A 12783-nucleotide genomic window follows, 5' to 3' on the forward strand; every position below is an offset into this window, starting at 1 on the left:
GGTTCTGGTTGGGGTTCATTGAGTCTGTTAGATTTGGGGTTACAGTTTATCAAATATGGTACATTTTTGGTTATTCCTTCACGTAAGTTTTCTTCTCTTTTCTCTTTTTCCTTTTGGAGCTCCAGTTATACATATTTAAACTACTTCATATTGACTCTAAGGTCACTGATGCTCTATTTCTTTAAGTCTTTTTTCTCTATATACTTTATTTTGGATCATTTATATTGTTATGTCTTCAAATTCACTGTTGGTTTTTTCTTTTCTGATATCTCTGCTAATCTGTTATAAATCCTAGATAGTGTATTTTTTTTTCCAATTTTAGTAGTTTTTTTCCTGTCTATAATTTTCATTGAGTATTTTTATTATTCTGATATCTCTTAATTATGTTCAAGTTTTACTTTATAACTTTGTACATATTTATAATATCTATAATATTTTAAGGTTCTTGGGGCGCCTGGGTGGCCCAGTCGGTTAAGCGTCCGACTTCAGCTCAGGTCACAATCTCACGGTCCGTGAGTTCGAACCCCGCATCGGGCTCTGGGCTGATGGCTCAGAGCCTGGAGCCTGCTTCCAATTCTGTGTCTCCCTCTCTCTCTGCCCCTCCTCCATTCATGCTCTGTCTCTCTCTGTCTCAAAAATAAATAAACGTTAAAAAAAATTTTTAAAAAATATTTTAAGGTTCTTTATGATAATTTCATTATCTCTCATTAATGCTTTTGTTTCTATTGATTGATTTTTCTCCTGAACATCATTATCTCTTATTAATGCTTTTGTTTCTATTGATTGATTTTTCTCCTGATTACAGATCATATTTTTCCGTTTTATGCATGCCTAGTGCTTTTTGACCGGATGTCAGAAATTATAAATTTTACATTGTTGGGTGCCAGATTTCAGTAGTCCTATAAAAATTTTTGGACTATGTTCTAGGATTCTTTTAAAAGTATTTGCAGATTAGTTTTATTTTTCAAGGCTTACTGTCAAGTTTTGTTCTTTGTTCAGGGAAACCTTTATTCAAAGTATAATTTAGCCTCATTATTAAGTATGTCCCTTCTTAGAACTCTAGCCTATAGCCCATGTATTGGAAAGCCTAGCCTCCCTGAATGGTGGAAACATAAACTATTTTCAGCTTTATGTGAGCTCAAGAAATTATTTAACTTAGTGCTTCATAGTAATTGTTTCTCTGACATCATGAATGTAGTTACCTCATGCATGTTCAGATTAGTACAGGGCCAAAGACTTTAGGCATACCTCTGCTATTATCTTTTCTTTACAATATACCGCCCTGCAAATTCTAGCAACCTTGATCCCCACCCCACCCCACAAACACACGCACCTATATTTATCTCTTCAATTCAGCAGGACCTGCAGGCTCTGTATTCCTTCTCTCTGTAGTTCAGTCTGGAAACGGTAGTCAGGAAGAAGGCTGGGGAGATTGTAGGGCTCACCTCATTTGTTTCCCATGATTCAGAGGTCAAGTCGTATGCTGCCTACTGTCCAATATCTGAAAAAGTGTTTAATAGCATTGTTGCAGTTAATACTTAATGGACAGAAGCAAAAACCTCTCTGTATTTTTACCTATATCCATATCCATTGGTCTGTTGGATTTCATTACTTCTTTATTATCTTCCTGTAGAGACAACCATGGAATATTGGAGAGTGGAGAGTGGCAGCTGAAATGGAAAGATAGGCTCGCATTAACCTCAGCCTTCTCTTCACCCACATTTCAACTGAAGTCACATAAAAGAAAAATAAATGGTCCTTAAATATTCACTTAAAATAGATCACCATATAATAATTAAAATCCTGAACCAAGCAAGTAAGGTGTGTTAAAGTGAATATTAAAAAAAAAAAAAAAGAAAGTTTAGGAGTATGAAGACTCAGGCTTTCTTCCTTTCTGCATATAATTTAAAAAATCATTGAGACTGATTAAATATAGAGACAAATGGAGAAAAACATCTATGAACTTTACATTTGTATCTTTCTGGAGGCTTTCATTAAATATCTATAACTACAATAATATGAACAAACTGAAATAATTTGCAATTTTAGAGCATGTAAAAAATTAATATAAAAAAAGTTTGGGTAATAATACATAAGATGCTTTAGCTCTTGTAAACATCTTTAATAAATTTTTATCTGTTATTAAGTTGATATGTCTGCATCTCCCCGTGTTTCTTTGTTTTTATATGCTTCTTACCAAATCAAACTGTTTTGAATCTCTTCCTGCAACATCTTACCCCCAATTTATTTTCTTTCCTCCCTTCCCTCAGTTGCTTCATCAAAGCAGATATTATCTAGGCAGGTGAAATGGAGAATAGAGGCAGTAGTCCATATAATTCAGAAAACCTGATATGGAGTAAAAGAGATTTAGAGACACAGAATTACCCATAAGAGCCATCTGTGTCTATCAGATTCACCAGATAATTGTTTAACTTTTCACTTCCTTTGGCAGGACAGATAGAGATGGAATGAATGCAGGAGAGAAGTTAGATTATTGAACAGATTCAAGGATAACCTTTGGGATGGATATGCTGTACTTTCTCTACAAGGAAATCATGATTTACTAATTTGGGAATGTAATCTGAGAATATAATGAGTCTGCAAACAAAGGAGAATCTGTAAACATCATTTGTTTAGATGTTTAACATGCCGTTCATGAGCACCAGTCCAAAAGTATATTTAAAGAAGATGCAGACAGCTAAGTTATAATTAGATTGGGAGGAAAAAAGGTGAGGATAGAGTAATTCTGTCATGGATAGAGAATGAACAAGGATAACAGGAAACAAGAGGGAGAAATAAGCTCACATTTCTCCAAATAAAACATTGTGATCACAGATCAGGGCTGGAACCATTGTGGTTCCACATTGTTATATTCTAGAAAGTTTGGCTAATGAGAGTACTGTGTTTGTGTTTTGTTTTCTTTTAAGTTAGAATAATATCAAAGTAAATAGGGCAAGACTTGACATGTGGATAGGAAAGTGGTCAAGGCGTAGGCATTGCTTTTTGGGGAGTTAGGAGGGATCTATGTGTATACTCATCATCTAAGACTTTGACCTGAAGTGGTGACTCCCAAAATAGGATGTAGGATTCTGTGATCAAAGTTCCTAGACCAGCTGACCAATTCAAACAGATGCTGTCAGTTAAACCATACTGGCCATACTCTTCTATATCACAGTAAATATTGCATACAAGTCTGAGCATAGTTTTATACAACAAGCATAGTAGCATAGCATGAAATGAAGGAATATGTGAAGATCTCAAGATTGCTCAGTCTGGGGGGGATACGAGAATAGAGATAATTATTAACATTTTTAAAATCAAGAAGGGTTTGGAAAGTTGCATAACAAATCCCAAAATACTAGACCAAGACCACCCTCAGAACCTTAAACGTTGTTTTAGTGTCAGTGACAGGAAGGAACACATAGCAAGCAAAGGATTTTTTTTTCCTTCAAGGGTTTTACCAGCTGCATATGGGACTAAATTCAAGAAGTATTTCTATGAATTGATGGTCTACATGGGCATTTAGAACCCGTCTCTAACCTTCTCCAGTTTATATTCTTAAATGACATCTCACTACAGTATTTTATGTGATGCTACTATCAGATGCAGAATGTTTATTCACCAGAAACCAACCCCAGCCTAAGGTGGCATTTCTTCTATGTTAGTGTAAATAACTTATCTTCATCTTTATAAAGAAATTCCATGGTCTGGTTTGTCCCTCTAATTTTTTGTCATGTTAATTTCCTGTAGTCTTTCTCATATTCATTCCCTGTGTAATAGAATTCCAGACCCCCAACATCCAACATCCAGGTCTTCCTTTATATCAAAGAGAGTGTAGGGGAATGGAAAACAAATTTCCATTCTTCTATAAACTTTTCAAGTTTCAGAAAGCTTAAATCCACTTGGAATTCAGAGGCTGAGTATTCTCATGCATTCCAAAGCCATCAAATTGAATTTACTCTTCCAAAAGGTCATCTTAATGCCACAGCCAAAGTTACCCCATGGTTGTGAATAAATAGCCAATATAGTCATCTCTGACGACTTTGAAAAAACCATGGAGCCAACTCAGAATGCATAACCTCCATGTAATTGTTGTGGCGTTGGCAACAGGATTATTTTTTTTTAACTTGTTTCAGTCATACAGATGAAGAGAAGGATGTGCAAATAAAGAGATCTGTTCTCCCATCTGTGGTTTAAATTTCTGGTGCCAACACCGCACGTAGCTTAAAGATGTTTAGGAACCTGGAGAGAACTCATACAAAGATTTCTTTACATGACCACTTGCATTAGAAGAAAGCATGCCAATTAATAATGTGGCATGAATATTAAGCACCCATATAGACACCCTTTCTGGCTGGTGCATTGTATTGGATCCTCACTGCATTTCTGGGCTGAAACTTGTAGATAGGATTGAAATGCTCAAAGTAAAAAAGAGTTTGGATTTTAAATTTTCCACTTTTCTAGGATTTATTAGTGCTTAAGAGGACAAAAATCAGCGGTTACTAAAGTAGTTTGTTTGATTCCGTGAGAGCGGGTAGATCACTGCATGGGAGCAAGTACACTGTTTAGGATAGATGAGCTGTACCCTTGCTAACGGAAAATCATGGCTTACTAATTTTTGAATGTTCCCCGAGAATGTAATAAGTCTGTAGGTAAAGCGACATCAGTAAGCATCATTCATCTAGGCTTTTAAAAAGCCTTTCAGGTGCCAACTCCAAAATGGACTTCTTGAGAGAACAGACTCCACCTTTTCTATATATGAGGGAGCTTGCAGCCAACTCCAAGTACTTTGCTCGATCTTCACAATTGCTCATTAATGATTACAATCAGCTAACTGCCCCCCCCCACCCCCCACCCCGCACCCCCCGGCCTAAGGAAATGGTTGCCAGAAGGTAATCTCTTAGGAAACAAACACAAGGTAGTTGTTTGGTAAAATGTACCCAGGTGCTGCAGTAATATACTAACCACGCAGATGGAAATTTGATTTACCTTGGGCTCCATGACAGTGTGTGTGAGGGGCCCCCACCTTTCCCTCACAACCACTTGTGAAACTTACAGAGCACCTGCTTTGTCATGAGTACTGCGCCAGGCTCATTACAAATGTGCTGTCATTGTATGCGGTCAGAATCGTTTCCAAACCCTGTTGTCACACAGTTAGCAGGTAGCCCCACAGGTCTTCAAGCCTTCTCTTTCCGGCTCTGAGGCCTGTTCCTTTCCACTTCACCTATTCTTTTTCACTTCATTCTTCTGAATATTCTGAGTAACTTAGAACTCAAGTCAGGTTTTGTCAAGCCTATTCTGTGAAATAATCTCTTTGGACAAATACATTAATAATACCAGGAATTTGGGTTTACAAACTCAAGCAATTAAGATTTGTGCCACAGGATCACAAAAATGTGTGAGAAAAGAGAATTGTGTGAGAAAACATTCGAGACACTTTAATCCATAGAGGAGAAGGCTGAGGGAAAATCAGCAACATTTTCCAAACACTCAAAATCATTGCTAATTCAGATTCCACCAACCTGGAAATTTATATTAACCGAAACAGTGCTGGAAATAAACTTTTCCCTTTGCAGCTATTTTTAAAGATAACATTACTGTGTAAAGAAATAGTACAAAACAAGTTTGGAAGAAGCCTAGACAATCCACATGAGAGAACAAATTGTTTTAAAAGAGAGAAACTCATTGTTTTGTGTAAATACATATAAGATGTTACTGCATAATCTCATCTACTCACTACAAATGTTCCCAGGAACTTGACTCTATAAGAGCTTAGTTCGTACAGTACTAAGGGCACTGATGTCAAGTGGGACTCCAGCACTCAGCATGGCATCAAGAATTCCTGAGGATGAGGGCCAGGGTGATGATGCCACTCTGGCTCCTGTTAGATCTGAAACCTTCATTCCAGTGATGCTTTGGGGGGCGGAAGAGGAGGGGCAGGAGATTGAGGACACCGAAACATCATCCCAGGTGCTGTCCTTTGTCTTGGTCATGGACTCTTGTTCTAACGGCTTGGAAGTCTTAAGAAATTGGTCTTTAAAATATCCAATAATTCTCAATGATCTTATCCCTCTGGCTATCTGAATTAATGAAGTCTGGCTGTATGTGAAAAATAGCTATACAGAAGAAGGAAGTCAGCTATTTTCTTTGGTTGCTAGAGTCAGAACAAAAGGCAGCCGATTGGGATTTCAAAAGCAAAGCTTCATATTAAATTTAATTTCAGGAAGAATTTTCTAAAGATTAGAGCTGTTTTTTTTTTTTTTCTCCACCCGTTCTTTTCATTACACTCAGTGAGAACTATGTATGTGTCAGGTGCTGTGCTGAGCACTGATGATGGAGAATACTTGATCAGCCTATTGTTATTATCAGCTCTATCAGCATATAATTACCATACTGTTGAAAAAAGAAAATATAGAATCAGGAATGGACTTATATAAGAAATTAATAAGATCCAGTCTGCCCCCAGGATGTTTACAGTCTAATAACATCGATTTTGAGAATTGTGCTGTTTTCTGAATGTTAGCTCTGTGCCTGCTCCAGGCACCATGCTATGTGTATTAGGTACTATGTTTCTAGTCCTCAGTGCTCCCCCATGAAGAAGGCTGTATGATCTAATTTTCAGATGAGAAAACTAAAACCACCTGCTGAGGTTTCTGGTACAAGGAGCATTAAGTGCTAATGCTCCTTGGTGAAGTGAGTGGGGATTTTACATTGTGCACCCTAAGTTAACAGTTGACAAATCTGCAATAGAAAGGCTTCTCCAGAATTTCTTCTCTGCCACCTTCCAATGCAGAACCTCACCCTTTCTGGCTACTCACCCACTCATGGGCTGCTTTTCTCCCTTTTATGTACAGTAAAGTTCCCCTGTACTGAAGCTTTGATGCCAGACAGTATTCCTAACCCAAGGACTCTGAGCTTTTTTCCCAAAGAAGGAGGGCATAGAAATTTCTGTATCAGCTGCTAAGAGACCAAAAAGGTATCCATCTCCTTGCCTGCCAGAGATCTACAATGTGGTAGATTCGAGGGGTGAGCAAAAGATTCTGAATCCATCCTGTAAAAGATTCCCTGCCATTCTGCTGCTGACACCCTACATGGGACTCAGGGATGCTGAGATGGTGAGCCCTCAGCTCTCAAGTAGCCAGTGTTTTCCTTGGTGTAGCCAGTGTTTTCCTCAGTGAGCTACAAATTTCTATATGTGCCATGACTTTAAAAGGACTGGGAAGCACCACTGTGAGTCATTGATGAAATGTCTAGGGCTGGTTGGTGCCCATAAGTGAGAGAACTTAACCTTGAGAGAATGGGAGATAAAGGCAAATGGGACAATGAGAAGTACATGGAAGGGCTGACCAGGGTCACAGGAGTGATTAGTGACCTTGTAAGAATGAAACCTGCTGGTCCATCCGGAGACCCAACCCTTGAACTCATTAGCAAGGCCCTGTTGGCATCTGTTCTCACAGCCACAAATGTGAACTTAGACTTGTCAAGATCAAGACTGTCAACTCATTTGAGATGCAAGGTCAGCTTGCCACTTTGAACTTTGTTCCTATCACAGCCATTTAATTACGTTGTGGTTCTTATAATTCTCTCAGAAAAAAAAAAAAACTGGCTTCAGAAGTACAATATCTTATACTTTCTCAGGTTACAGTATTTTTATGAACTGTGAGAAACTTACAGCACCTTAAAGAAAGTACATAACGAAGGGGTCAGCATTTTTCAATATAAACTCCACCTCCAAAGGTTGATGCAATTCTGGAGAAATTTGCTTGAGGGTGAAACTTGGCATATGGTGTCTGAGTCCCTGACTGTCTACACCTCTTTTCATAGGTACTTACAAATGAGTTCTTCAAATTCACTACATTTGGCATCTGTAATTATTAGAAATAAAAAATGACTTTAATAGCAAGTGGTTTGTGAGTTTAGTGTCACACACTTCTCAGAGAATCTGAGAACTCAGGAATACCAAAAGTCCTGTTTTATATATTCTAGTATGACAGTATTGTAAAAGGAAAGAAGGGAAAGAAAAATGATTTAAGGAGACAGAAACCAGAAAATTTTGGTATTTTCCAAAGAGTACCATACTTAAACAGCCTTCATCATTTTTCCTACCCAATACCCCTCCTTACCCTATTTTCTGTCTTGTGTTATAGGCCAGGACAGCACACACAGGCTTTGGTGTCTGTAGCTTTTCCCCAGAAGCTCACTAAAGAGGCAGCCATGGATCTCATTTTGCTTTTTGAGTCTCCATTTGAGAGGATTGGATTCAGTGCTCCCCATCAAATACTTGTAGGGGAGAGAGTTCTTAGACAAAGCCAGAAAAACTGCCCTTGAAGACAATGCCTATCACCTAGTCCAGAGAGCAAAGATTAAGGCCAGAAAAATGTTGGCATGGAAGTCTATGGATGCAACTGAAGAAGACAGAGGGAAGAGTTACTGAGCAATAGTGGTTCTCAGGAACCATGCAGATCAGGGTGTGCAGGCATCTTGCATGATGAGGCAACAACCACCTAGACACAGAGAATGTCAACAGTAGACTCAGACCTCAGGATGGGGAGCAGGAGAACCAGCTAGAATTCAGGCACCTGCTCCAATTCCAGAGGAGAAGCTGAACTCCTGCTTAGGAGCAGAGGGGCATTCTGTGAGCTTTGCATTCACAAGGCTGCCTCAATGGCTATTAAACGAGTGGACCCCACATCTGGATTTATCCGTACTTTGGGCAAGTATCAGGATAGCTTGATGGTTAAGAGCATGGTCTTTGTAAATACATCTGACTGGATTCAAATCCAAACTTTTTTTTATAGTGCAAGGCCTTGGGCAAGTTACTTGGACCTTTTGAGCTATGATTCCTCATTTGTAGATGGTGATAATAGTTCTTACCTTATAAGTTTGGAAGATGAAGACCGATGCAAAGAAAGGAGTAAAGTCCTTTGGCCACAATAAGTAACTGGATTTGATGATGCATGCCCACAAAAGGAAAAGAGCTCCACCTGCCTCCTCCTGCTGAGCACTCTTTAGTTCAGGTGCAGTCCTAAAGGTGCTGGGAGTAAATTATTACGGGAGGTAGCCTGGGGCACGTGGAGACTAACACACCTCCGCTGCTGTGTGCCTTGAGTCTGCTTCCCATTCCCAGACACTGGACCAGTTCTGATGAAGACCCATGTGCTCCTGTATGATACTGAAGTAGTTCAGCCTCTTAGAATTGCCCCAAGTACAACGCACGGATATGCTAAAGCCGAGGGGTTTTGTGTTTCTAGGCTAAAATGAAAAAAGGACCTCAAATTCTGAATAGCAGGGTCTTTTTTTTGAACTCTTCTGGCAATGCCTCCCCATGCAAACATCTGTTCATTTTCAAAAAGGCCCTTCTGTAACAATCAGGTCCCCTTAATTGAGGAGAAAATGAATGGAGAAGATAAAGAATAATCTTTAAAATTGATAGAGAGTAAAGCTGCCCAGGTGGAGGCCTTGAAATGAATGGAGCTAAAACTTAGCCCTTGTGATCCTGCAAAACAAAAGCCTACCCCAGAACATAGTCATATGAATCAAGGCCCCTGCAATCCCTAACCAGTATCTGAGATCAGATGGCATAGGAGATGGCTAAATGCAAGAGCGTATCTGCATCTTCCCACTAAATATCCCTTTGAAAACAGAAGCTTCTCCTTTGATAGGGACTATCTTCCCAGTGCTTCCAAAACCAGCATCAAACCTACTAGAACTTACAACAACCATGTCTGTCCACACCCCTACCCTTTTGTTTTTTTTACCTTACTATTAGGAAATTCCCAGAATTCTTCCACTCATTTACAGCAAAGAGGTTTTGAGGAAGAGGGTAGGGAATGGACAGATTTGGGAATTCTGATACTAATTGCTCAGCATCAAAGGCAACTATGTAAGAAAAGCACTGATGGATAAACTATCTGCTAATATCTAATATATATACTAAGCATTTTGTGTATGTCACTGTTCATTATTTAATTCCTCCAGCCACTTCACAGTATGCTTGGTGTCATTCTCAATTCTAGAAATTTGCTGGCAAACATTTTTATCCTCACAGCAATCCTGTGAGGAACCTGAGACCTCAAGAGGTTAAGAATCCTGTGTTGGGGTCGTGTAACAGTTATTGACTTTACTATTTTCCAAACCATTGTTCACTGTAAAATATTCACTGTTGAGCCTCTTGATGCAAAGATTATGCCCTATTCCGTTATATTCTCTGCCATGCCTAAAAGGGTGCTGAATTGTGCCTCTTACTTAGTCTTAGATGTATAAGCTGCTGACAAAAACTTTACTAAGGATACTTTATTCGAAGATTGTTATATAAACATGAGACTTTTGGGGTGACAAACAGATCTTGGAAGCTGTCTCATTGGCTTTGGTAAATCATACCACCATTTTAGAAGTGAAATACATAATAAATTTTTCAGATACTGAATTTTTATCTGTGTATAAAATTTCTTAAAGATGAGACACAGCAGAATATGTTACCCCCATATGGTAAAATCAACTTGATTTGTTTTAGGGAGTAGTGAGATCTCTGGGAGTGACAAGATATTCGAAGGTACTGATGGGTTTTGTCACTGCATAAAGTCACTGAAAGACATGAAGTGGCTCTGTGGTCTTCTCAACAAATTGAGTTCAAATGGCACTTGGGCCAAATGAAGCCCACTTGATACAGTGATGTTATCATGGGTAAGGTATGTTTGGGGATGATCCCTGTAGCGTGTGAATTACTTGCCCTCACAATTAAATTTGAGAGGCCAGAGACTCCGTTAACTGACAAGTGGATGATAATTCATGTAAGAGATGCACAATTACCTTTGTCAGGACATCACTTCAATGTGTTATGTGTGCTCATTACTCATCATATTTCGGTTAATAAATTTCACCTAATTGGTTGAAGTCATATGATTCCCAGTTGAAATAAAGCTTACCAAAAATATGTTTTGGTCTCTAATGACTGTTCTTTTTGTATGATAATTCTGGAGAACCAGCCAGGAAAATGTATATGTGACTCTCACTGCCAGGAATGGCTGACTGCCTTACCTCATATTAAGTGAAGGGAGTATCTCCATGTTTAATTAAATCTTATGATGCCACTCACTGGAAATTTACTACCCCATTAATAGTATTTCTTCCTTCTAGATATCTCCCTTCCTCCAGATTAGATACAAATGCCTGTGATACTTTTATTCCTTTATGTGAATATTCTTTAATCCTCACTATGTTGTTACTTTGTCTAGAATCAAACTGCCTGATGAGGACACTGGACAGTGGGATCGGAACCTTCCCACTCCCAGACTCTGGAAATCGCTCCACAGGGCGGTACATATGCCACCCAGACTCCCCAGAGGACACCGAACCCATCCTGCCTCTCCAGCCAACACTTTGTGCAGCTTCCTCTATCAGAGCTCAGACCCTTGAACGAGAAGTGCCTTCCTCTGCAGACAGCCATGTCTCTGCAGATAATGCCATTGTTCATTCCACATCCGACCCCATCATGACCACCAGGGGGATGCGTCCTCTTGAAAGTCGCCTCCCCAAACCAGCCTCCTCAGGTAAAACACCTATGACCTTCCAAATTAGATTGTTTCCACACCAAAATAATGCACTTGCTAAAAAACAAAAAAAGTGGAAAACAGGCAGCAGAGAAGGTTTCCACCAGGAGGTCAGTCAGTGACCTCTGCCCAATGGAAACGTGGATGCATGAAAATTCCTGTAAGTCCTCAACCAAAAAGTAAAAAGACGACTATTAAACATCATCTACTCTTAGCATTACATTAAAGAGTGTACACACATATAAAGGAAACAAGCACCTAAGCACAGGTATATGGATATATAAATTGATTAAGAGAAAAAAAAAACACAACATACCCATAGGATTTTATCTTGTAAAACCTAAATCTGAATATAGACCAGGTTAGCCTCAAGACATAAATTTAGCTGAAATGTTGTTTGCCCTCTAACCAGAAATGTATGTCTTCTGACATATTCCCATCCTGCTCAAATATATTTATATGTTGAACTATAAAAAACTTTGTTTGATATCTCAGCAGTAGATTGTGCATTAGCTGCAATGCAGTGGAATGAGCCTCTGCACTGAGACGTACCGCCCTTCGTCACCGTCAATTGAAACAAGCTTCCATGATTAAAGACAGGAGCAGGCTAAGGGTCAAAGTTTTTTTTTTTTTTTTCATTGTTCCCTCAAAATTAAAAATATTTATTGCAGTGCAGGATGATACTAAATAATTTTTAACTTGCATGGCTTATGTTGCATTTATGACATGCATAAGCATATGAACGAGAACTCTAAAGACTTTCTTTTATAATTTGATGACTAGAAAGGAGCCACAAGTAGAAATTATACTATAGGCTTTTGAGAAATTAGAAAAGAAGGCATTTAATTAAATATCTTTGAATAAATGTGATTGAGCTAATCCCATGGCTGAGTTCTTCATACAATAATACTAACTGCCATGAATGTTTCATCACAAACTTCTGCTCGTTTCAAGCCAAGGCTACATTTTAAAAGGCTGTAATGCATATTATTTTTTAAATAAATGCATTGTTAATTAATGACACAGCCTCCAGAGATTCAGGGGCAAGATCTTAGTTATAGATTATATGCTCCATGCTTGAATAGTCACATGTGTGACCTCAATTCAGCGGCGGGCTGCCAAGTAGACTTCATGATTAAACACTGTCATTATAACAAATTGAATAGAAACCACAAGCCTTGAATTGCTTCATAAGAAGGGGATTGGAAGGAGATTGTTCTGATCTTACTGCTAA

At 38.7% G+C, this 12783-nt stretch overlaps 1 protein-coding gene across 5 annotated transcripts in view; it reads left to right on the forward strand.

Moving 5' to 3' along the window:
• The window catches only part of NCKAP5 (NCK associated protein 5), a 968925-nt gene that overhangs the window by 898272 nt on the left and 57870 nt on the right, over window positions 1-12783 (forward strand). For all 5 annotated transcript variants that reach the window (XM_060622495.3, XM_060622496.3, XM_060622500.3 and 2 more), the window contains one exon: window positions 11235-11549. In XM_060622495.3, the coding sequence (XP_060478478.1) occupies window positions 11235-11549 (315 nt within the window). The remainder of the gene's footprint in view (window positions 1-11234; window positions 11550-12783) is intronic.

The sequence above is a fragment of the Panthera onca genome, chromosome C1, assembly GCF_046562875.1.
Source record: "Panthera onca isolate mPanOnc1 chromosome C1, mPanOnc1 haplotype 2, whole genome shotgun sequence".
In the NCBI taxonomy this organism is placed as follows: Eukaryota; Metazoa; Chordata; class Mammalia; order Carnivora; family Felidae; genus Panthera; species Panthera onca.